This window comes from Tigriopus californicus, chromosome 3 (assembly GCF_007210705.1).
Source record: "Tigriopus californicus strain San Diego chromosome 3, Tcal_SD_v2.1, whole genome shotgun sequence".
Lineage (NCBI taxonomy): Eukaryota > Metazoa > Arthropoda > Copepoda > Harpacticoida > Harpacticidae > Tigriopus > Tigriopus californicus.
Genome location: NC_081442.1, coordinates 5,365,324 through 5,391,025, shown reverse-complemented (window position 1 = coordinate 5,391,025; position 25,702 = coordinate 5,365,324). Strand labels below are relative to the sequence as shown.

The window sequence follows — 25,702 nt, the reverse complement described above, 5'->3', positions numbered from 1 at the left end:
CCATGGGATTTCTATTTTCGAACCCTCTTTTGGTTGAAAGGTCTGTATTTGGTTTATGTTGTTGTTGTTATCGTAGGTCGAGGGGACAGTGAAAGTCCAGGGATTATCACGTTTCGGTGTCCTTGCCTAGGACCCGATTGAGGAGTGCACCCAACACACTCTGCTCGCCCGAGAAGTAGTATTTGGTGTTATTAGACAAGGCCTTGGCCATTTCCAATTGGACGTACTCTTTGGTGAACAGAACGGCATTGCCTTCTGCATCCTTGATTTTCTTGTATGCCTCCACGTCAGCATTGCTTTCCTCCCTCTTCCTGACGATCTCATTGTCCAAGAGACTGACATCCTTCTCACCTTCCTTCATGAGGACATGCTTCTGGAGCTCGATCTCCAAGACGGCCTTTTGTCGGTTGGCATCGGCCACGGCCTTCATTGACTCGGTTTCTTTTCGGATCTGCTCGGTCCTTTGTAGCTGCGTGGCGACCAATTGCTCAGTCCATTGAACCTTGACGGCTTTGTAGTTGCTCACGATATCGGGCGGGATATCGGGTTTGGGAATGACCAAGTTCAGGATCTTGATCCCGTCCATGCCCAGCCTGTAAGTAGATATCCATGATATGGAAGCTATGAATTCATCCCCTCTTGAATAAGCATGTTTCTAAAAGGTAGAATAAAAAACATTTGGGGCAGCCCTTCGATGAACGAACGAACGGCCATCGAGAGAACCAAAGAGTAACAATTTGGGGGATGTCACTTTCATAATGGAAAATTGTCCAAGAGCTTTCTTATGATGGATGTGTCCAGTGTGCACAAAGGCTAAGAAACTAGAAAGCCCATCGAAGGCTGTTCTCTCGCTCAGTCAGTTAGACAAAGCCACTCCTCGCCAATTCATAACCCGCTTGACTCGACATTCCGTAGACCTATTTGTACGTTCATAAAGAGCTCTAAGCAAAAAGAGCAACGACATTCTCTCCCAAACCAGGATTTAAGCTTTATTTCATATTCCTGATACTTTGATCGTCGGTTTGTTCGCTTGGAACTCTTTTTCTTTCTTACGATTATAATTTGCGAACTGTTCCATCAAACACAATAATGGAGGAAGTTGTTTGTCTTTGAAAAGTAGTTGTTGCCTGAATGATGATTGTGATTTTGTTTTTTCATGGCCAAAGTTCCGTCTCTCTGTTTGAAGGTGCTTTGAACAACCTCTTGATCAATAGGTTTTATCCTAGTAAGTTCATCCAAAGCCTTAGATGAAGTCTCAGAAGTGGGTTTAGTAGGTAAACAAGAGGAAATGAACAATGATCTAAAGCATACACAATCAACTTGGAATATTTTTCCTCTGTTCTCGTCGAACATAAAAGTTCCGAAGGCCATGCGATCATTCTTCTTCATTTTAGGCCTCAGACTATCAAGGATTTTCTAACGCATTTCCTACTTCTTCTTGCCATAGGCCTGAAGAAACATTTCTCCTCCTTCCTCCACTTATTTCTGGAACATTATCCCCAATCTGAAGTGGTCCTCAATTCTGTCCCTTTGAAAGAAAATCAGACTAAGAATACCTGCAAACCTTTCGGTTTTTCTTCTCTCTAAAAAATGTTCGTTGAGCGAATCAAAGACTGAAAACGATGGAAAGGACCATTTTTCCATAAAACTAGAGAAAACCGGAACGCTGTGGGTGTTCACCGTCAATTGTGGAGAATAATCGTATTATTCCAAAATGATTGGAAGTCTTGAAAATGTTGGAATGTTCCAATCTGCGAGTTGGTATTTGGGTAGCAATTCCTTTGATCACTCCACCTTTCAGCTAGTTCACATACCCAATCTTTTGCAAGTGCAAAATGGAGTTGAAATGCAAGGCATTTCCAATATTTTAGCTAGGCAAAGTGCATTGCTTGATCATGAATGACTGATAGAAAGTATTATTGTACCCCAGGAAACGAGTCTCGACGTTTTATCGATAGACGAAGGCAAGAAACAACAGTGCGTAATGGCGAGGGTTCAAACCTTTTGATTTTTTCTTCCGTTCTGGTCTTGACGGCCTGCACAATGTCCAGAAACTTTTCATTGTACACCTCGTCCACGGTGTGATTGGCACAAAATATCCGGAGCTCCTCTTTGATTCGATCGAACACAAGAGCTTGCTTGTAATTCATTCCAAATTTTCTGATGAGGGCCACGATTTGTTGCATGCTCACGTCTGAAATGACCTGAAATTAAGATCAAAGCTATGTTGAGGAGCACCCTACTGTTGTACTATATGACTTGGGGAAAGGGGCTTGACTCCCAAGACATTTGGCATCCCCATCAAAAGATAGGCCGGGGAGGTCAAAATGGCACTTCCATGAGCATTCCGCTTTTCTGATCAACCAAGGACAAATGACACAAAGAAGAGGTGAAAAAACGACTTCTTTTCATGTCTTGTTAGTTGCCAAGAAAGCAAAAACTTTACGGTTGAACATCTCCTAAAATTGCCTTTTAGAGTGTTTCGTTCCACCGCTTTTGTACTACGAAGTTCCACTTTCAAATGCCTCTGTTGAATAGCTCAATCTGGCTCTTTTGTTGGGCCATGGATTGGAACAGCCCACAAATTGATCTCCTCTCGAGGAGATTTGCCTCCACTAAGATCATTTTAAGGATGTATTGTGAGGACATCATTAGGTTGGAACCCGGCCAAGATGAGCTTACTTGGTAACCTATTAGCGTGGCCTTGACTGCTCACTTTCACTTGATCCTGTATTGGTTTGCACCAAGGCTGACAGAATAATTTTGGAGGAGACAAATTATGTGTGCCAAGAAACTACTTTGACTGTGTTCCAGAGGTTACGTTTTCTGTCAATATTCTCGTGGTCTCTAATCTCATTTTTCTTGTTCCAGGTATGTCACGTTCCCTTACAAACCCTGATACAATGTTGGGATTGGATCTGCCCATTTGTGGCGTTGGTAAAAACCTGTAGAATGGAAACCAATCTAAAGATTGAAGGTTGTCCTTACCCTGCGTTTAATCGGAAGGACCAACGGAAAACGAAAAAGTCTTAATGCCGAAGCAGCTTGGAGGGCTGACTTCTTATTGAGATCGTTCCCGAATTGATCAATTTATCTTTGCAGACAAGATCCATGCAGCATCTCCTTTCCATCTACGTAAAATAGGAGTTCTTGCCCACGAAAGTGAATGGAGTTAGGTTTAGCTTGTTCCGTGACTGACTCATCTATTAAAAAGACGGCCAATGACAACCTCATTGTTCGTTGTAGGTACTGCATGAACATACATAGCTTTCAGAAAGTGTTTTGTCAGCGTATTATTTTGCTTGCTTTCTGGCACACAACTCACATTGAAGATTGGTTGTTCAAGATGAGCAGCTTGCCAAGGTCCGTTTTTCTCTCGAGTCTTTGTTTGCATTGTTGCCCTCTAATTATGACTTTCCGAGGAACCGACACAATGGAACAATAACATCAGAACAAAATGTCCGACATTGATAATTTGTGGGTAGGCTCTGGAGTGTGTTGAGGTCTTTTCTGTCGAGATAAATCCGAATATTTTCAATATTGGGACTTCAAGGGAGGTCGGTGAGTGCATTTGTAGAGAAGAATCACCGCACGGCCATAGTCGTTCTATAAGTAGAGACTATATATTGATCCACCTTCCTCATATGTCGCATTCCAATATTTAGACGGACTTGACATTGATACCTTGAGAAATATTCCCAATGCTTTCCTTGAGGCTCTATATACTATGGTTTGAAAACGCCAATCTTGAAAATGTGTTTCCCTTTGTTCGGTGAGGTGGTTCCATTATTCTTTGGCCTTTGTTGATCTAACGAAATGACATGCAAATCAAATCGTGCTTGTCAATCCATCAACAATCTGGCCTCACTCTCATCTTCATGGAATATACTTAAAGCAGTATTCACCATAGTGTCCTCGGTTGGCCACCTGAAAGGAGATCCTTCTTCACCTTCTCGTCTGTTAGGACCTCTGAAAGGTCATTTGAGGCCCTTTCATCTTGTCAATTCGGAGGTCGAAAGAGATATTGGTTATGGGACCATTATATTTGACCTGAGAATGGATCACCAACCATAGACCCATATGCACCCAAAAGACTGAATCTCTTGGGATAAGTGATATGCTCCAAGCGAGAGACATTATTGGACGAACTTTGAGTAGCCTTGCGTTTGTGAGGTTGGTGCTCTCGAGAAAGGTTGTTTTCGTTTTTAGCACATGTCATCTCGAGGTTTTCGAGGAGTACATCTAAGCACAAGCACTCCATCTGAGACATGTTTTCAACACATTGGGAAACTTTTTCATGGGTTCCTTTGGGAGCATCTGGGAGTTTTATCCCTTTTGACCGCCATGCACCTCAGCAGAGGGATTTAAATAACGTATTTTGCCCTTTTCATAAATTACCTTTTGCAGCAATATATTTAGCCCATCTTTGAAGTGACCTCTTCGCAACACGAAAAAGTGTATGATTTAGTTTCCCCCAGAGTGGTTTCACATTTGTCCCCAAGTCTTCTTTTTTTTTAGATACAGGTCGGTCGAATGTGGAAAAAAGAACCTTGGGAGGCTAAATCTTCCCAAAAGTTCTCTTGAATGAGCCAAACCGTTATAATAGGAGTGAAAGTTTTTCTCTCGTCCTCTCTTGCAAAAAAACTTTTCTGATCATCATGTTATTGGAAAGGCTTACAGGAGAGAATTAGTTCAGGATGTTCGGACCAATTTCTCTACACAGTTGCTTGCGTTGGGCCTTACCTGAACTTCAAAGAATGTGTTTTGAATGCCGTCTTTCGTGACCGTGTTGAAATCCGGCAAAGTGTCTGTCTCAGGTCTCACGCTCACTTCCTTAACATCCGTGACAAAAGGCGCCTTCAAATGAATGCCAGGGAGAGAGAAATGGTCCAAGAGAGCCCCGTGTTTAAAGTAGATCCCCACATTTCCTTCATGGACTTTGTGAATGGAACCCGCCACAATCGAGACTATGAACGCAAGGATGGCGGCCACAACACTGCAAATCGTCCACAGCTTCTTTCGTGTGGTGCAAAATTGGTCTAGTCCCAAGGAAAATGATGAATCCTCTTCATCGCCCATGTTTGAGAGTCTCTTCAAAATGTCATTCACGTCTTGGACTTGGCTGATGACGTTTCTGATCCCCTTGGCCTGGTGCAATCTTTCAAACGGGTTTCCTCGCTCCGAAACAACCAAATACACCGGATGGGATTGAATACCACTAGCACTACGATGTCCTTTGGCTGATTTCGCCAAAGTTTTTCCGATCTCGAACGAGGTAGAATAGTTCACCCGAGGTGTCGATTTTAATGGAATTGAATCCTCCAAGGAGTGAGTATTCAGACCCAATGAAATAGTAGATGAAGCCGATGCAATACCCTCGTCAGTGGAGCGAATGACACTTTCGTTGTCCAAGTTCGGGAGACCAGAGGACGTCAAGGGTAAGTGCTTTTGACCTGATGGTGGTTTTTCTTGACAGATATTTTCTTGGATCGTTAAAGGCTGACCCCGTGGCACAAAGTTTCGAGTTGAGCAAACACCCTCCACCAATGGCTTATATCGAGATCTCTTGAAGGCCAGAAGCTCGCATTCTCCCGTCAACCGGATGACCACACTTGATGGACTGTCCTTTTTGAAACGAGAGCCGCCTGTGACAAGATCACAACAAGGATTGATTTGAGAAGCAACAGTTTGAGGTGGTTTCCTTGACTCATTGGGTTTGTCTTCTTGCGACAAGTCATTCATGCCAAGAAATCGCTCGATCCCATTGGGGCACTCCTCCAATCCTACTCATATCGTGACTTGGGAAAGAAGTCTGCTTGGCTTTGAAGCTGGTGGCTGTGACTGGAATTGGTAAGAGTCTAAGGTTATAAAAACGATGAACGGTAGTTGATTCTTTTTGTGGATGGATGCTGGCTCAATAGAACTGTGCGCAATGAATTTCAGTGAATTGCTGCGGCTGATTTGCCTGTGCACAAATTGAAATCGAGTTATCTTTGGCTTCAATTGAAGATGCAGAATAAGGAAATGATGCTTCGTGTGTTCCACTCAACGACTGGAACGCCGAGGAACAAGCGAACGAGCCCTCCGAAAATGGAAAAAGAGCCAGCGAGAGAGAGAGAGAGAGAGAGAGAGAGAGAGAGAGAGAAAGGAAAAGGAAAACAGAGGAGAGAGTGAGGAGAGTGGAAAGAATTCGAGCAGAACCCCAGCAACAAGACTGCGCTGGCACTCGTGTAGTTTGGTTCCATACACTGGCGGACAGTTCCAAACCGTGGACCTGTTCTTACCATTTAGGTTGTCTCAAGTAATCCTATCGTGGTTGTTCGTTAGTGGGCAAATCACTTGTGAGTGTGATTCGAATTCCCTAACGGTCTAGAAGGGTCCTCCTAGGATGGCTTAGCACTTGAAGAGCTCAGTTGAGAATAGTTCTTTTACTTTGTGGAATCCAGATTTTTTATTTGGCCCGACCGAAAAGTCTCCTCCTTTCGCAAAGGAGAGGATCGGTGAATAAGAACTGCTTCAAAGTAATTCAAGATCAAAAAAAAAAATGTGTTCCATCTCGATGCATATAATTTGCATGTCGACCATGATGTCCGTCCGCGATTCTACGTATATTTGCCAGTCGTGGATCGGGCTGACGTCTCAGATTTATTGGCGTGCCAAAACATCACGCTATATACTCGTCTTTTTATGCCGTCAAGCCAATAAGTATTCGAAAAGTTTGGCGTACATTGGGTGATTTCTGAGCGCAGCATCATCATTTTCTCTACACGCCTGAAAGCTCCAAGGCCATTTTTCATACCCTACTTTTTGCCCCTTGTCATCCACATTGAACGGCAATTTTAACGAGTGGTTCTCGTTTCATTAGGAAAAACTTCAATTCATCGAGATATTGTATTCAGAGGCTTTTCAGAGGCCATTCATTCCGAGGAGGCTGCCGTTGTTGTCACCGAAACCGAGCTCTAGCTCTAGCTTTCTCCATGTTACCACCGAGGCTTTTCTGGCGACCTTGCTTGGTCACCACTTTCATTAGTGAATCGAAGATCTCCAGGGAATCCAATGAAGGAGGGCAGTAATGGCCAGAAGCCTGATTATCACTCAATAGTCGATACTGGATCAAACTTGATACATTAACGCTCACTTCATGCAGACTACATTAGCCTGAAGATAACCGTTGGGCTCAGAAACTGCGAGAGGAAACGGAGCTTGATGCACAAAAAAGAATTATCCACCCCCAAAGACCATCCATCAAGTTTCATGTTAAAACTTTGAGCTGTGATTTCAGGTTCTATTTACATAGAACCATCTTTTATCCTTTATGATATGGCATCTATCGCGTTAGGTCAGTCACTCTTCAGTAGATAGGTATGTGTAATCATACGTATTACCCTCCTTTTCTATTTGCTTTCTTTATCATATAACTGAAAGCTTGACCGGAACTTTCACCTTTTCCATAGTACGTTCGACCTCCAAGTCTTGTGATTGACTGACGCGAGAGAAGCGCAAAGCATACGAACACTTCCAATGGAATTGATCTTTGCTCCTTATGCACTATGTTCGTAATGCCATAATTCATGGAGATGAGTTGCGAACCATCAATAATCAGGTTCAATATTCACGAGCATATTAGCAATGGTCTGGCAAGCAAAACTTTCCATCCTTAGTCGGGCTAATATCGAGAGAGGCTGTTCTGGGCGATGAAAGACGGCCGTTTAGCCAAGGTCCTTTTCTCTTATTGAAGTACCAGGTCAGATAAGAATAGAGCAATTCATACATTTATGAACAAACGTACCATCAGAATGGGTGCCAGATTGGTTTTGGTTATTGATTGTGGTGTCAGGATTATGTCAGTGTCTGATCACGTCTAAGGTGATATTGGGTCAGTTCCGCGATGATCCGCTCTGAACCACGCTGCACCACCTCGAAGGAATGACCGACTTGGAGATTGGCTCCATATTCCAATCTCTGAAGACCACTTCTTGGGTCAGACAGACCTTTCCTCGATTAGTTGCGCCACATCTTGATTTTAGACCATTGAAGGTCACTGAAGGTCAATGTTGGATATCATGATGCCCCTTGGTCCATGGAGCATTAGGATACAAGGAATAAACGTAGAAAAGTCGAATTGATGGCCAAAAAATTGGCCATAACGCGACACTCGGTCCTTTTCTGTCTGGACATTTTCTGCATTTAGATTACTCATTAAGACACTCCAAATTCCTAGGCCATAACATCGTCCACCTGAGTTCCTCTCTTAAAGTTAAGACTAGAGATAGGTCTTCTTTTACCGAATTGAAATCGCATTCTTCAGTTGCGCAAGTTTTGAAATTACTGGAGAGTGACTACTCGAATTTCACAACCAGTCTTTGAGGCACAGGAGAAAGAAAATAGTACTCGAGGATCGGAGATGATTGGCGTTTTTCTGTACCAGAGATTTATTTCATTTTCACATTGAGTACTTTAGATTAAGGTCTATGCCAAAAAGCTTTGTGTGGCAAAGACTTGTTAAAAATGAGTGAAGTCGGCTAAGTTATTTTGTATGTGCTGAATATTTGTCTTCGTTAGCCAATTATGATGGCTTTTAACAATGGAAATAAGAATCAGAGTCAGCATTTTTTTTGGAGGGATGAACCTCGCCCGGCCAGCAAAGCCGGCCATCTTGTCGTTCAATATTCCGATGGGCAATGTCAAGTCCGGTATCAGCTTGGTCCTTTGTCTGTGGGAGTGGATTTAGATTTGAACAGTTTCCTTGACAAAAGCTGCGAAGGAGATTCGAACCGTGGACATACCTGTTTCTAGGAAATTAGGCCTACCATTTGCCTCGTGTCCTAGTACGGGGCAAAATGGCGGATTGGAAAAGCAACATAAAAGTAGTTTCTCTAAACTCAGTTAAACAAGACGTCTTTCTTCATACCTCCTATGAACAAGTTCAAATTAAATCAATCATGCCAGATTCGAGCTACACAGAAGCTCTTGAATAAATATTCAGACACTCACACAAAGCACAGTCTTATCATTGTAGACACCATTTATGGTGACAAACTAGATCTAAACTTTTATCTAGTACAATGAAAAAAGCGTGCTCTGTGGGTGTCTGAAATATTCAAGAGCCCCCATGAACTCAAATCTGGCATGGGTGACTTATTTAAAAATGTTCATAGATGATTTGAAGAAAATACGGGCCCTTTTCTGAGATTGAAAAACTAGTGTTTACGCATTCGTCCAATCCAATCATTGAAAAGGTTTTTTTTGTTTAAGTGTTTAGGATTTGACGCCTCCAAATTCGGCTTCAGCTCTGGCCATATTGCTGATGACCTGAGGGTAGACCAAAGTGTTGGCATCGATGCCCCAGAGAAAATCCAAATGATTCCAATTTGGATAGGGCACCTCATAGTTATCATAGACATTCGGCAATCTCGTCAAAAGAGTCAAGATGTCCTGCAATTAAGGAGCAGCAATGGGACATTACGTACGCAATGCCCGTGAAACAAGGGGAAATCCTGTTTTGAAGGCAAATAAAGCACTCACAGCGGGTTGTGCCAGCCAGTCGTTCTGACCCCAGTAAAGAGAGACTGGAACAGTCACGTCAGCCAGGGAGTACGGAGGTGGATGGTCGCTTCCGTAAATCTCTTGATTGTCCTCCTTTCCAAAATCGTAGGCGTTGAACCCGCCTAGAAAGCCAACGGATATATGTATATGTGGCGGTCACGCAACCTCTTATTAGGTACACTATACCAGAATTCACTTCCTGTGCATAGTGAATCACTGTGAAGGTCGACGCTCCAGCAGGGGTGTGATGAATAATGGTATCCAAAAGAGTTTCGTTGACTTGGGCCTCATCAAAGCCACACATCAAGAACAAAACAGACTCGCAAATTCCTTGGAGCCAACCGCCATCACAAAAGATGTCGGCAATCAGATCCATGAAACCGGAACTGGGCAGGAATTCGCCCAAGCCCAAGAAGTCGGCGATCCACTAAAAGAGACGTATTAGTCCAGAATGGTTGGGATTTTTGATACTAGCCAGATGGGAGAATCAATCTCCAATTACCTCGATTTCGTCGACGAAAGGCGCAATCAATCTGATTGGGCTCTTCATGTGCTCGACAAAAGCCACGGGAGCCAAAAGGTTGGCCATCATGATCTTCTCTGCATATTCAGGGCGCTTGTTCATGGTCACCATAAAGCCAGTGGTGCCCATGGAGTGGCCCACGTAATGAATCTTCTGATGACCAGTGGCGGAGATGACTTTATCCACCATAGCCGGAATATCGTATTTGCCCATTTCATCCCAACTACCAAAAGGTATAAACCCGTGAGTCTCTCTTTTTTTTTTAAGAACCAACGATTGACCCCTACCTGAAATGCCAAAACTCCTCCTTGTTGGGATTGAGCTCACAATGTTCTCGACTGTAGTAGTTGCCTCTGTAATTTCCCAACCAAACGTCGTATCCTTCATCGGCCAGAATGTAACCTGTTAGGAAACAAAGGAAAAGGAAGCGGTTGGTTCCACATCTCGTTTCAAACCCCAAGGTCCCGATCCCAGAGTGTATTAAGTTAATATGTAGAGCATAATTCCCCTTGGGCTCATAAGGCAGATCTCTCGTATTTTCTGCCCGTCAATGGCAGACCTGCGTCCATCACCCGAGGAAACTTGATCTGTGGCTCTGAATTTCCTTCTCGGAAAGTTACGCCTTCCCTTCCTCACAAAGTGAAGATGGCGGCTATCATGTTTGATGAATGATAAGTGACCTCTCGAACTCAATGCCCTGTTCACTCACTCACTTACCCAAGGACTTCTCCGGGATGCCCATGACCCAATCAGCCGAGGAACACAAAAGGCCATGCTGAAGGTAGACAGCGGGCCTTACATCGCCCGGACCAGTGGGGGCATTGTTCTTCCCATGGGGAATTCGGTGCATTTCCAGGATATAGCAATCTTCGGTCACCACGGTATGGGTTTCCACGGGATAACCTTCCCGAGCAATCATAATGGGCTGATTAAAGAGAGGAAAAGATCAAGACGTAGCAATAGGTTTCTGGCAAAGAAGGAACGAATACATTCTGGCAACCAAAGATTCTTCAAATCTTCCTGAAATCCTAATCAAGGCAATTGCTTATCTTGCTCTATTTTGAGACGCTTTTTTGTTTCTATTATGCTTGTCTGGTAGAAGATTGGAGTGCATGCTCCGCATTCCAAAAGGTTCATTAAAAGACGTTGATCCGCAAGGTATTCTCGAGTAGAATAAGAAGAAAGTGCAACTAAATTGTCATTCCTTGATCCGAGTAATCCGTTTCTCTAGCTCTGTGTATGTCATGGGTGCTCACCACGTCCAAATCATGTCTGAGCTCAGGCTGCTCGAGTTTGTTGGAATGTTGTTCCACTGTTTCAAACCTCCTGACGATCTCATCGATTCGTTCACGTTCCACATGAAGTGGTAACCGAGAGCCAAAAGTCGGACCTCCTAGACTAATCAAGGCCGCCAAGACCCAAAAGGCCTGGCTTTTTGAGTTGGACCAACTCATGACCGTGCGATGCTACCTGTGAGTCTTCTCAACACTCACTCTCAAGCCCCCAGGTGTGGTCCTCCCCATAAATATCATTAGGTTATCTTTGGGCTCGGGTACAGTACATACATCCATTAAATGATCTGGTGAGGGTGTGTTACGATTGTCTGCGATCTAAAGGAATCTAGTGCTCTCAAAGCGAATATTAGGTTTGTCTTTTCAAACAAGTTGACTCTGATTGCTGGCAAGCCCTTTCTTAACATGACGTGTCTGTCCAAGAAAATAGTCCGCAAAACTAGCGACGGTCATTCGAACTGATCACACACAAACTGCGCGTATTTTTTGGTGACTAAATGAATTTCTTTCTTGCACTTATGTTTTCTAGAGGAAAATTTTACTTAGTAAAACTAAAACAACTCCCCGCACCTTGGCCCATTACTCGTCAAGATTTATCAATGTATCAATCAATGTCGGTACAATTGTATTTCAGTACCAAAGTTTTGCCTGGGGAGAAGTTGGCAATAGTTTGAAAGGTGGCTGAGATTCCGAACTGAAAACCAACTTCGAGTATAGTAAACCAATGAAACATAGAGGGCGGTGCATGTCAGACAAGGTCTCATCCCTATTATAGATATAGATACATGGAATAAAGTAGAATATGTATGAGTCTCGTTCGTCATACAATTCGAATTACAAACATGAAATATTGTTTATTCAGACGTGTAAATAATATCTTGCATAACTACTTTTCACTTGATAACTCTGAGAATGAGCTACATCAGCGCCATGCCCAGATAGTCTCCATCATTTTTGTCGGTCAAATTGAACAAGACACCCGGACTTTATTTATAACAAGCAAACATAGCCAATATATGGCGTAATTCATAGGCCAATCTGATCATATAATTACATATCGTCGCTCCCCTTCCACAAAGTATTTGCAACAACAAATTGGAAGCTGGTCTAAGGCGCGTTGCTCAAGGAATTCGCTTCAGTAGTTGTTGAGCAAAACTTTGTTGCTCATTGGAGGGCCAAATGGATTATATTTGGCAGAAAATAAGTGAAGAATGCGCTCACAGTGAGCCATGGTCACGTTTTTCTCCCAGAACCCAATTGATCAAGATAGTGGCTTTGGTTTTAATTCAACGATTCTTCTCTCTTTTTAGAGCATATAAATTTTGGAGGGCTCCCACCAAGAAAATACTTATGACCGATGTAAAAGTAGAGACAAAGATCAGTTGATTAGGGCATCATGTTTGGGAAAACGACTTCTTGATTGAATAAGTTTTATGTCAGTTATCTGAAATTGTAGATAGGAATATTGCAACCCTCTTAAAAACTAAACGATTTGTTTAGTTAATAACACAGTTTTGTCAACATCTTCCACTTACACGATAATAGCATTTGCAGCCCATTTGCATGCTGTATTTTTAAACCCAATTTAGTTTCCTACTCACCGTGTTCGCATGCTCGTCTAACATGGTTAGGTCGACGAATTGCCTCCCACGTCAAAATGAACCCCCCAAGATCACTGTTCAAACCATCTTGCACATACTACGTAAGCAGAGTCTGGTTATAAATCTCTGACTCTGACTCAAAGCCCTGTATTGGCCACGAAAAAAAGAATCGAAGAGCATGCATACCTACATACTACTTACGCACTTATTTACGGTTCCTCTTCTATGTATGTACTCTACTCTATTTAGGAGAGAAGTAATGGAAGCCGAAATAACGATGGCTACTGAAACGAACGAACGATCTAACGACCTGCAATTACAACGCATAGGGGAACTATGTCCGGAATTCCTGGCCTTTTCGGAGACGAAATAGCCCAGGCGATGAGGGGAAAAAACTCAAAGAAGTGAATCAATCAAGAGTGACGTGAGCGTCGTTTCACAAGGTTTTAAGCAAATGCCTCGTTCATCGCCAACAGGCGAGGTTGATACCAACCACGCTCCCCTACGTGGGTTCTGAAAAGATTTTGATTGGTCCTTGACAGGCCCGAATGGTTTCATACCCTCAATTGTGCCGTATTAGTCGAGATAAACTGACAACATGCGTTGCACAGTAAAGTACCTATCACATCAGTACTGTACGAGCGTATGTAGGTACGTATCTACTACGTCCGAAGTCTGTCTCCCTGCATTGTTATCGTTGCCATTTAAAGCGGTCAAACTGTCAAGTTTGGCCCAGGTTTTTGTTCAGATTGTTATCATATCTTTATGACAAGATCAAGCAGCAGATCAAGAGTCCTTCCCCCTTGGTATTCCCTTCGTAGTTCACAAAACCTACCTGAAGCATACGTAGATAAGGAACAAGTGTCTCACTTTAGCTCTAATGAAAACATCGGGCAAGCAAGTTGGCCATCGATGGCCGAAATGAGGAGCTTTTAAATTGGCCCTGGAATTCGTCTGGCACATCTGTTTGTGCGTGCAGAAAAACCATAACCAAACAACCGAAAGCTCTCATACAATGAGCTCTAGAAAATGTTTGGCCCAGAAGGTATTTGTAGTGAATTAATTCACTTAATCTTCCACGAGCCGCTCGTCGGGACGTTACCAGGATCGAAGATCGTTCCGCCTGATTGCGACATTCAGGGGTTCGAACTTTTCGAACTTGAGCCCCAACAACGGAATTGAGCCTGGACTTCTAGCGATTGTTCCAAAGCACGTTTTCTTCCAGCCATCGGATGCCAAATGTCGACATCACGAATCCCGACCAAGCAGAGTCCCAAGGAGACAAATACATGCTTGCAGCCACACTCTGCAACAACGTAGTAGTTATTGAGCTCGTCACGAAACCTCGCTTTGTTATGGCCTGATTTGATCTTCACTACGCAGATTGAGGATGTTTCCCCCAAGCATATTGGCCTTATTGGCTTATCTGCGATAAAGCAATCAAATGTGACGTCAATCAGCTTATTCTTTTGATCATCTAGTACCCACCCAGCTCTTGGGAAAAATACTGTTTTTTTTTCAAGTTTTGAGCTTAACTAGCATTTGATTCGCATCCAGACAACTCTCTGAAGAAGGCGGCGGGAACGAACGGTTCTTTTCTAGCACTTTCGTTATTTCATCCCGACTTCAAGGATCTAATGGTACTTTTACGACCACATACCAACCATCATGGGCCCTAAAGACTCTTTTGTATCTAAAAAGAATTCTCTCCCCCTGTTCACTTTTGTGTGTGGGATGATGCTCTTGAGGAGATAAATGAGTGATTTGCAAAGTCATCTCGACAAGAATTAAAAGAGGCTCGAAAACACGTGCTTTAGCCTCCCGTGAGCTGATTCGTGTCGATGGATGAATTTGCAGCTATTCGAAAATAGAGAACTGCAACACTTTGTAATGAATTATCCAAGTACAAAGGCCGGAAATCCTTTTTTAGATTCGAATCCTATGAGTAAGTCTTGGCCATAAATTATTTTCGAGGCATTGAAACCAATCATTAGCAAATTAAAGCTACCTGAACTAGAAAACACTCAATGATTTTGTTGCATTTTCAACCACCAAAAAATATGCCTGTGTTGTCATATGATTCGATTGTTTGAACCCATGTTTTGTCGTGAATTTTTATCAGAAACGAATTCCCTGTATGGAACATGCAAACACAAACTGGAATGAAACGGCTCTTGCAAAACTGTCTTCAACTTAACAATGTCAAAGTCCTTATCAGGTCATGATCCAATCTTTATCCTCGTTTTAGGTAAGGCTCCTTTGTCGTGTGGAACTGACAAATATGGTATGAAATCTCTAAATATCATTGTTGATATGGTTTTGATGATCTTATTGGCGTTCGTCCAACCCCCGTCCTCCTCAATCAGCCTCAAGAAATGCATTACAAAATGAGATCGTATTCTACATTTTTTCCACTCGGTCATGGTAGTTCTGGTGGGCTCTTTTGTTCGGAGGAGTTGCAAGCTTTCTGAGCTGAGCAAAGCTTTTCGTCGAAATGAACACCTTAAAATTGCTGGGTGCCAAACAACGACCCCATTTCCTATCATGAAGAGGTCACAAAATCCCTCTTTTTGCCCAACACAGCCTCAGTTGGTCTATAAAGATAAAAAGAGTTGGGGAATTTTCCGAATCACATGAACTTTGGCTGCCGGAATCATCTTTCCTCGTAAAGCGTAAGTTGAGGGATTTGAAAAAAAAAATCCCACTTCGTTTTGGAGGCTAATTGGCCTGTTGGCTCGTCCATAATTTCTAGTCCTTTGATGTACTCTTGACTAGAGGCAATTCATCAGACTACTAAATACCCGTACCTCAAGAGATTCCTGCAAATGTTGCTTCATGACAAAGTGTGTGCTGAATGCTATCAGATCGGATTTGGCTGCCATCAAATTTTGAGTGAGTGAGAGTGCCAATTTGCGAGTAATCTGTTTTTCTCCGACTTTTCAACCCATTGACGAGAGGTGACTGGACAGTTTCTTCTTCCCATCATCCGAGCTGTCCAGGCTCTTAACACACTTTGGCACCAGGACTGTCAAGATCCTCAGAGCAAGTTAAAGCGTTGGACAAAAACTTCGTCAAACGCAAAAATATCCCCATTTGAAAGACCAGGAAGGGTTCTTTGTCACACACGTACTCATAGATGGTGGACTATCTAGATGGGAGATATATTTTAAAAGGGTTAGTAGGGACGTTTGAGCATCAGGTTCACACGATGACAACACGTGGTGTCTCCAACTCGTTCCAATTTTGGAGGGAGCATCAAATATTAACATGTCTGTGAGTGCTTGGAAGGCTCATGACGTCACACATTTTCTCTTCAGTTTTGAATTCAAGTGGTTCGCAGAAAAAACTGACAAACACATGGACGACTCTCAATCGAGGAACACCACCTTTCAACGAAATAAGCACAAAAAAGAGGCTAATGTTGGCTTATGCATGTCGTTATTTCGTAACTACAGCATGACGTGTCTGAATAACGTTTGTAGCTCTGACTTCAATTTTGTTGTCAATGTTCTAGGTAAAGGGTCCATTCAAACCCACCATAAATCCTCGCTCATTGTCAAGGAACCGAGAATCAAAGGTTCATCTCCATTATATCTTCCACGGCTAGAATACCGAAACGGAATTGCCTTTCATCTGGCATTGTAATATTCCTCGTGTTATTCTCACTTTTTATGAGTTATGTTCTCAAAACCGTTCACAATACGTTTATGAAAATGGTCGCTTCACATTAGATGCTTCGAACCCTACGAAATCGGAACCATTGGTATATTCACACGCACACATGGCTTTTCCAAGTTAGTTAGTCCGTCGGTGGTCGGTATATCTGCTAATGAGGTCTGGCTTTTCATGACCTCCTCCTCCGCAAAATGAGTTATGGCAACAAAAGTCACCGTCCTCTGACGACCCGAATTCTCGTCAAAAACGGTACCATGAAACACTTTTATTGATCCTCATATAGTCGGAATGAGCTCTAATTGTAGTCACTATACTTATGCTCTCACGGCCCGGAAGGGTTGTGATCTGTATCTGAGAATACATTTACTCGGCACAACATGTGATGCAAATCCTGGAGGAGACTCAGGCATTTATTCACATGAAGCTGTACGACGGCAGTGTGGGTAAGTGTTGTGTGTGTGCGCGCGTGTAGTTTTCGTTCTTTTTTGTGCCTGTGGGCTCATTGAATTCAAACAGTTAGATACAGTGTGTACCTGTCATCATTTGATCCATATTCGTTGTCAATCATCCGAGCATGCACGAACTGACGATTCAGATCAAATATCTCTATGAACAATGAGATTGCAATTAATGCGGGTTATCAGATATGTTGAATAAGTTCATGGCTCCGTTACTTGGCTGGGATCATGCAAACCTCAAACCAGAGAAGGGGGATGTTTTGGGGGTTCCCTAGTATCTCTTACCATAAACGGACCTTGCGACGAGCAAACCAACACATGTACCAAGTCGTCGGGCAAACGCGAAGCCAACCAACCATCCTACTAGCCAACCATTCTTCCCAGGAGGCATTTATTCTCGCTCGAAGGAGGCAGACTGTAGCAATAGTAGGATTGGTTGAAGTAGCAGAAGAAGAAGACGCAACTGGTTCAAAAGGACGGCGAATTAGTCGTATTTTTCACGCGGATGTGTACGGACGTGGTAACACAGCTCTGAGCCAAGTATTGTGGTTTTGTGGTGCAGGTCGTTGGTTGTTGCAGGTGGTTCTGCTCCGATGAAAAAAAGGCACCACTCTTTTTTACGGCAAGTGAATTGGAAGAAAAGCGGGAATTACATATATCGTCGATACTGCGTGTGGGTGAAAGTGGTCATAAGTAAAAAGTGATTCGAGGCCACGGCCCTAACCAACGAAAGAAAGAAAGGGTTGTGGGTTTTTGTGATTGATCATGGCGTGGCTTTGATCCCATTCTCATGCTCCTATCTGTGTATGATAGGGAACTCATACTAGCATCGTTCACTGGTCGCTTTTAATGGTCTAGATTTGGCCTCAGGTCAAGTACTCACGTGCATCAGCTCGGGCCTCCAAAGAACCGGACCAAACTCGTTGCATCTTGTGCCTTTTTTTCCTTTGGAATCTTCAATTCAGAACATCGGACGTTGCGATTGGGCATATCCTCTTACCATTTGTCTACCTCCGATGCATTTCCCGTGTGTAAAAAGGTACCATCGAGTTCATGGCTCATTTATTGGCACAAACAGAGCTTGATGAAGCGAAGACGTTGAGTCTATGGGAACCCCCCAAATACGCCTTTGTACCTGATGAACGGCTGCCAGTTCAAAGAAAAGGCTCAAGCCCTCAAAGCCCCCAAAGTGGTGGCTGAGAAGATGGTGACAGAAGAATCATTTTGAAATCCTAGGAATGATGAATCACTTCTCCAAGATCATTTCTGCCACCACATTCCCTCATCTGAATCCCTTTTGAGGAGGACGAGAACGAGGTGTGACAGCAAAAAACGACAAAAAGAGAAGAGACTCGTACGATTCAGGAAGCGTAAAAGTGGTTGACTGACTGAGTGGTAGCCATTCATGGCGTTCACAGTTCAAAAGAAGTCCTAAATCATTGGCATGGATGGTGGTCGTGAACTGAAGTGTCTGTATAGATTTAATCTAGATGGGAAATCTATTTCAAATGGACTCCTCATTTGTACCACCGACCATTTCACAATGGCAATAAAATGTGGTGGAGCATAAGCTAGTGTCCCTCTCCAAATACGGTGCTCATCAAATCTTTGTTCTTGGCACACGACCAAATCAAGAATCTCTGGCATATGATTAACTTGTCGCACGTACCAGCACTGAGAATCTGAGGAAAATGCTAACGACGTTCATTCTAATGTCCAATTCCGCATTCGTAATTATAAGCGCTTTCATCAACGGGTGCGCCTTATGTACCCATTTGAATGCATGGCCTTCACGAGGCAATCTCTTTGGCAAAGACCTCAAGCGATACCAGGACCCCATCAGCTCTGAGAACCCCGAGAAATTGGGATTTGTGGTGTTTCTCTTTGTGATCATTGCCAATTTGTGCTATCTGATCCTGGCCAAGGTCCCTTTGCTCCACCAAGACTGGCACGAGTCTCAGTTTCTCTTTGGGGACACCATCTGCCAACAAACTCTGATTGTGACAGTGATGTTGGGTGGAACGATGCAGTTCTACCTCATTTGCCTTTACTTGGCCTCACTTTGGCTGAGGCTCAGGAAAGTGAGAAGTTCGTACGAGTCTCAGACCAGTGTGAATCTATGTAAAGAAGGCTTGGTCATTCTGATCCTCGCATCATCATTGAGCCTCAGTTTGGGGTTTGTGCTCTCCTATCGGCTCAATTGGAAGCTCGAACACTCGTGTTACTCATCTTGGCGAACCTCGCCTTGGTTGACCACATTCCGATGGATATGGGGTTATTTTGGCCCTTTGGGTATCCTCGCTCTACCATCGATCTTCAAGCTGTTAAGTCTGAAGCGAGAAATCAAAGACCGCTTGCGTCCATTTGTGGTCTTATCTGGACTATTTGTCACTGCCTTCAGTCTCCTTCAGTTCCCAGCCCTGGCAGTGGACACCGAGGTCTGGATCACGCAAGTGGACTCTCGATCCAGGAACGTGGCCCATGCCTTCTTCATCTATATTCTGACCGGGATTTTACCCGAAATGCATCTAGTCTTTGTCCCATTAGGAATGTGGGTTTTGCTACCCAGTGGGTCAGTGCCATATGGCTGTAAGTGTCTGGCCAGGTGTTGTGACTGGTCGTGTTGTTTTTTTTGTGACCAAGGTTGCTGCACCCACCAAACCACCATCCAATCGCTCGAAGATCTCAATGGGCACACGTATGAAGAGGGATTTCTTTCCATCGATACCACCACTCTCAACCAAAGGCTATCCCGATCTCAAACCACCGTCGTGTAGAAACAGCTAACTCTTGTCCCAAAAATAGTGAAAGTATCGTAGTATATCCATTAAAATCAAGCTATGTGTGGCAAACTGAATTAAGATAAGAAAGGGACGATGCAAAGCCCAAGAGTGTGACAGAGTAAATGCAGTATGAGCACTCTCATCTCGTTCGTTCACAATACTAGGACTCGGTTCTGCAGCATTAGAGCTCACATAATTTGTTTGCCAATATTACGTACAAACACTTTAGGTTCGTATTTCCTAATGGACGTTCGTATGAAGTCTGACCATGAACACAGAGTTGAGAAATCCAATGCCTCTTTGTCAATTGTGCTCCTTCTCCTCCCGTCACTTGTTGAAGCTGAACTTACTTCTCCATTTAGTTTACCCACACATAAACAAGTACGTATGTAGTGTGTACCGTACTAATATGGTGTCATGTCGCTGTGGAGGAGATTGTGGCTCTCTCTAGTGAACTGAATATTGATAAGATGCTTGCTTTGACACTCGGTCTTAATGTATGCTGATTTTCTGGAAAATAAGTGGGTGTTTCAGGTCCATTGGTGATTAGCCATGAGGTCAAATAGTTTTTTACAAATATTTTTGTGTTTTTGTGGGGTTGTAGCCCAAGAAGAAGTGGAATTTTTCCATTTACAAGACTTGTTGTTAGTGAACACTTCGCAAGAGCACTTGATCACTTTAAATAGTCTCACTCGTCCTTACAGTGATTTCGAAGTGACGCTGAAGATGAAACTTGACGAGGGAAACCAGGTTCCATGGCTCACAGGCGTCTTTCTATATGATGCAGGCCCTCTCATTCTAGACTTGAACGAGAATCGTTCATCTATGTCCTCGTTGATGTGTTTGGGGCAAAGCGATCCAAGGCCCAATGCTGAGGTGAACCAATCGTTATTCATATACTTGAATAGTGAGTTTGAGGTGAAAGTAGAGCTTTCTATTATTGAGGTAGTCCTCCTTCTCGAATCCAGCGATCAAAACCTGACTTTGAAGCAAGACCATCCAATCAATTTTATCGTGCCAATGGAATCCGATCATCCGGGGTATATGTTCCATTTGGAAACCTTCAGCCAGCAAAAACATGACCAAGAAGCGAAGGAACCTTGCCTTATCGTCACCGCCAGTCAAGGATCTTGTCGCTTTTTCGACTCGAGCCATGGTTATAGAGAATCTGACAAATGGCTCTCAGCCTTGCAAAGTGGGACGATGCAAATCCTGTCTCCGACTCAAAACCAAGCCAAAGAAGTTTTTATTTCCGTGTATATCTCGGCCAAAGACGTGTGTCACAGGACTTCATCGAGGGACTACGGTCAACGCACAAACATCCGAATCACCCTATCGAATCTCACGGGATATTCCAATTATGTTTGCCCCATTCTGACACTGATTGTGGTTACGGCAGCGGTTTGTGCATTCGCTTGCGGACTGGTTAGATGCAAGACTCCCCAAGGGAGCAATAGCTCTTCTAGTTCTGATAATCATGTGGAAGGAAATGAGGTAGAAGACGAACCCCAAAGCGCCTTAAGAGCCAAGCTCACGGGCAAGTTCAAGAACAGTGCTTATAAATCACAAGCACTTAAGAGATTAGGCCAATCTCCCACACTCTCACACTTCTCGTACGGTTGGGAAAAGGATCGTTGGATGAAACGCAATCGATCGCTGGTCTATTTGGTGATAACCCCCTTGATCAGTTTATTCTATTTCGTACCTTCCATCCAGTTTGTAATGTTGGCCAAGGACGTGGAGAGCCTCACAGGTTCTATGGAACATTGTTACCACAACTATTATTGCTCCAAGCCCTGGTTCTTCCTTGACGATTTCAACCATATCGTGAGCAACTTGCCTTATTTGATTTACGGTTTGGTTTTCGTGATCTTGGTTCGCTTCAAAAGTGCTAGTGGCGGTAAGGATTCAGGGACCGGAATCCCTCGCCAATACTCCGTGTTCTATACAATGGGGATCACCCTGGCTGTGGAGGGCATTTTCAGCATGATCTACCATATTTGTCCAACCAACTTTAGTCTACAATTCGATACGACTATGCTTTACGTCATGGGCTTTCTGATCATTTTGAAGCTGTACCAATTCCGACACCCTGATGCTGTGATGACCGGATACACGTTCTACGCCATTATTGGAGGAATTTTGATACTAGTGGCCCTATCGTTGTATCTAACCAGTTGGATTTTCTTCTCCATTTTTCTCGCGTGCTATATCCTGGTCACATTGGGTCTGGCCATGAATGCATACTACTTAGGAATTTTGAACTTGGATTCAAGGGTTCCCAAAGCTATAGCTCAAACATATTTCAGAGAGAGAAAAGAAAATCAAGAATTTTGTGGTATATCTTACAAGTGGAGATTTTTCATGTGTTTGTTGTTCGTCATCTTAAATATTTTGATCGCCAGTTTTGCTGTACACCAGAAAATCAAAAGACCCTCTGACAGCTTGTCCAATGTGGTTATAGCAATCTTGGGCTGTAACGTGCTATTCTACATGCTCTATTACATGATTCGCAACACTTGGGAACGAGTGGGGAATGTAAAGCGCTGCAAATCTTGTCAAGGATGTTTTACTCACGGGCAAGTGTTCATACTTTTGGCATTAATATTTGGGTACTTGGCGTTATATTTCTTCCGGGATGAGCAGAAGAGCCGACAGCTTACTCCAGCCGAATCCCGAAACCTCAATGAAGAATGTGTTTTCCTGGACTTTTTTGACAATCACGACATTTGGCACTTCTTCGGTGCGTCTGGCCTTTTCATGGTCTTCCTCGGGCTCCTGACGATGGAGGATGAGCTCAAAGACATCCCTCGAGACCAGATCCAAGTATTCTGACAACAAGGACTGTCATCAAGTAATACCACAGGTTTTTGCTTCTCATACTATCTCCCGTAAGAATCTTGTGAACTTAAAATTTGCATTTTTTTTCTTTTCCTTATCATTCCAATGATTTTGGGTCGTTTGCTCAATAAAATGTGCTTTCTAATTTTCTGCATTTGATGAAAAAGAAACCGATCATAGAGGTTCCGGTCGAGACTTATTTATTCATCCGCAATTGAATGCAAATCCCAAGGTCATCCAGAAGGTCTGGCAATGTTATTCAACATGATGGACTTGCCATGAAGAATGGTTGGGTTGCTTTCCTTAGAATTTAGTTTCTTCAGTCAAAACATATGTTTTTCTGCTGGAGTTGGAGCTCAAACAATAGTAGATCAGCTCGCTCAAGTGAGGTCTGTTTTTATACCACAATAACATTTCACACCACCTCAAAGCACTGGCTGCTCGGATTTTAGAGGCTGTCGTGGAAATGAGGGATTCTTTTTCAGTCTTGGGCTTCAGTGGATTGACCTTGTCTTCCTGCTTTCCTTGATTGCATTCCTTTTGATATCCGAATGGATCGCATTGTTTCTTGTGTCATGAGCAGGTCTTGCTCTCCTCAACTTCAGAGCCTCCACAAGAGATTTTTCCCTTGGAGCTGCCACTCCACTTGGCTCTGGTCTCAACCAAATAAAAGAGAGCAAGCTGAGCCATTAGCCGAACAAATGAAGTAGAATGGTAGTGCAATGTGTCTGTCGTTAATGAGCCCAATTGTCTCTTTTTCCTCCCTCGCTTCGTGATCCAAATGTGACGGAGGCTAAATGAATAGAAGAGCGGCCGTGGACCCGAACCTCTCCAAGTGTATTACCTTCCACAACATCCAGACTATTGCAGCGCTGTGTAGGTAGTAGGACTTTCTCGCCCAGCTTCTCTCATTTCAACCTTGGGATGTCAAAGAGGGCTTTTTCAAATACTGCCGCCCTTGAAGGTAAATATGAGTGAATGGACCATTCGAGATAATATACGGCTTCCTCCCTCAAATTCACTGGAAATACTCCTCCGGTAAATAAATTCGCAGTAGAAGCAAGAGCCAAAATATAGCGAAGCCCACCACACCAATACAGAGGCTGAAATGAAAGTTTGTCATCCCACAGGGCCACTTGAGACGGCTTTTGAACGAGGGTTTGAAATCTGTGTCGGTGGAAGCGGATCGTTGGGGACCAATAGGGAAATCACCTGAAAGCAACATGGAACAATAGATTGATTCCCAATTCATGAAGCCAGAAAACACTAACAAAGTGAAAGTGGGATGGAGAATGGAAAAAAAAACTTCCAGCACTTCAAAGCAAACAACAACAACAACCAACAACCAACATCCATCTGTCCATCCAGCTATCTATCTATCTATCTTTTTCTTCTTGAGTGTACTGTACTCTTTGGACGTCGAGTATAAAGGATGAAAGTACTCCCAGCTAACTTTTGTATGCCTGCCTTGCCAACTCTGATCTTGGTCCACTGAGTACACATCGATGTTCTCAGACCTTAGACAAAGGAATATGATACAGCATGGGTGGCAACAAACCACAAATATCGTGAAGCAATGCTTTCAAGTAACTCTCTGAAGAAGCAGAAGAAGGCCATTTGCAGTTCATTCTTACCTGGAAACTCTTTCGAATGTTTCTCCAACTCATGGTGGTCATCATATTCGGTTCCTGGGCTTTCAATTGTTGTCAATGTCTCGCAAGAATGATCAGGCGCTAAGCGTGCCGAATTGACTTGGATGTCGGGGATCCTCGACAACTCGATGTCATCGGCGGTGCTCAAATTGGAAGTGGTGGTTGTGGTGGTAAGCATGATGACATTCAGATTAATGCTCGTACTGGAAGACTCAAGAGCTTGATTCGGCTCAATATCACAGTGGACTCATGGCCTCGCCACATTTGGATCACGCTCTTTGGTCAGTGACTAATAACGATCACGATATGCTGGTCCATATCGAAGCTATCACAGAGACAAACTGAGTCAAACTTGCACCGTACTCAACCGCACTCCAACCTTGTCCGCTTCGTCTTCTTCTATTTCTTTCTCGTCTTCGTCTTATTTCTCCCTCCCTCTCACCACTCCAGGGCTAGTAGTGTTCCGCCCCCGATCCAAGTCGTCCCCGTCTCCACTCGCTCGTGGCCTTCCTTCGTCATCAGATCGTTCTTTAGGGAACAACTCCCACGATCGAACAGAGAGCGGCCCAGGTTCGCCGTCACATTTGCCTTCCGCCTGGATCACTCACTGCATGTTCCCATTCTCATCGCCGTCTCCACATTTCTTCTCCGATCTCTGATGATCATTCTTCTCACTTGGCAGTAGCTTTAGACGAGTTTGCAGTGCACTGAACATCACCCACTTTTGAGCTTGAGGCGGGTACACAGTGCACCGTGGGCTATTGGAACGACACTGTTATCCCGTTCTCAAAAAGGTGCACACGCTGCTAGTGGTCGCATTTCCCTCAAGATTGCATGACTACAGAACCTGCGATGTGGCAATATGGATGAGAACCTAATTGGAAGCGAGTATACCAAGGGGATATCAAATTTACCCCAGTGGATCAGCTCGCAATCCCAGTCAGTTCGCTAGAAAATAGAATCAGGGTTGTATTGAATCGAGTGAAGGGGAACCGAAAGATGATAAGACGGGCAAGACATGCCGGCCTTGGGCCCTGAATCGAAGGAAATTAGGTATCACGAATGAGAACTTTTTATTGGAAACTGCCCTTATTCTCTCGGTGTCCCATTTGCATTCGATAAAAGTCACTTCGGAATGGGGCAATAACTCGAAAGTTGAGGCTGGTTCGAGGCGTTTCAAATAGCTATGCTGGAGGCTTTGAAGAGTGAAAACTATTGCATGCTTAAAGTCTGACAGTTCCGACTTCAATGATACCCACTCAACGAGTTCATGTAAACAGCTCAGGAAACAGCGAGCTCCTTTTAACGCGTATACATCATCCAGATCAAAT

At 43.6% G+C, this 25,702-nt stretch overlaps 3 protein-coding genes across 3 annotated transcripts in view; all 3 read right to left on the bottom strand.

Annotated features, from left to right (window-relative positions):
* LOC131878391 (erlin-like) overlaps positions 1-5,742 on the bottom strand; it is a gene marked incomplete in the record, with an annotated part of 6,364 nt that extends 622 nt beyond the window's left edge. Inside the window, 3 exon segments of the mRNA XM_059224344.1 lie at positions 57-593; positions 2,002-2,204; positions 4,744-5,742. Coding sequence (XP_059080327.1) covers positions 107-593; positions 2,002-2,204; positions 4,744-5,742 — 1,689 coding nt within the window.
* Positions 5,743-8,398: 2,656 nt separating this feature from the next.
* Positions 8,399-11,581, bottom strand: LOC131877892 (lipase 3-like). Its single transcript, XM_059223719.1, has 8 exons — positions 11,326-11,581; positions 10,787-10,994; positions 10,357-10,471; positions 10,049-10,292; positions 9,733-9,973; positions 9,526-9,668; positions 8,787-9,435; positions 8,399-8,713 (listed from the first exon to the last, which is right to left on the bottom strand). The coding sequence occupies exons 1-7, from the start codon at positions 11,521-11,523 to the stop codon at positions 9,259-9,261; spliced, it is 1,326 nt and encodes a 441-aa protein (XP_059079702.1). The 5' UTR covers positions 11,524-11,581; the 3' UTR covers positions 8,399-8,713; positions 8,787-9,258.
* Positions 11,582-22,902: 11,321 nt separating this feature from the next.
* LOC131878012 (uncharacterized) lies at positions 22,903-24,822 on the bottom strand. Its single transcript, XM_059223890.1, has 2 exons — positions 24,354-24,822; positions 22,903-23,931 (listed from the first exon to the last, which is right to left on the bottom strand). Exons 1-2 carry the CDS (start codon positions 24,547-24,549, stop codon positions 23,738-23,740), a joined length of 390 nt encoding a protein of 129 aa, XP_059079873.1. The 5' UTR covers positions 24,550-24,822; the 3' UTR covers positions 22,903-23,737.
* Between the last annotated feature and the right edge of the window lie 880 nt (positions 24,823-25,702).

Bases quoted from the DNA above. Each gene is read 5' to 3' on its own strand.
- LOC131877892 (XM_059223719.1), bottom strand. From the start codon at position 11,523: ATGAGTTGGTCCAACTCAAAAAGCCAGGCCTTTTGGGTCTTGGCGGCC. The intron at 10,293-10,356 runs GTAGGGGTCAAT...ACCTTTTGGTAG, and splicing joins GAGGAGTTTTGGCATTTCAG to TTGGGATGAAATGGGCAAAT. The intron at 9,974-10,048 runs GTAATTGGAGAT...CGTCTCTTTTAG, and splicing joins CTTTCGTCGACGAAATCGAG to TGGATCGCCGACTTCTTGGG.
- LOC131878012 (XM_059223890.1), bottom strand. From the start codon at position 24,549: ATGCTTACCACCACAACCACCACTTCCAATTTGAGCACCGCCGATGAC. The intron at 23,932-24,353 runs GTAAGAATGAAC...TGTTGCTTTCAG, and splicing joins ACATTCGAAAGAGTTTCCAG to GTGATTTCCCTATTGGTCCC.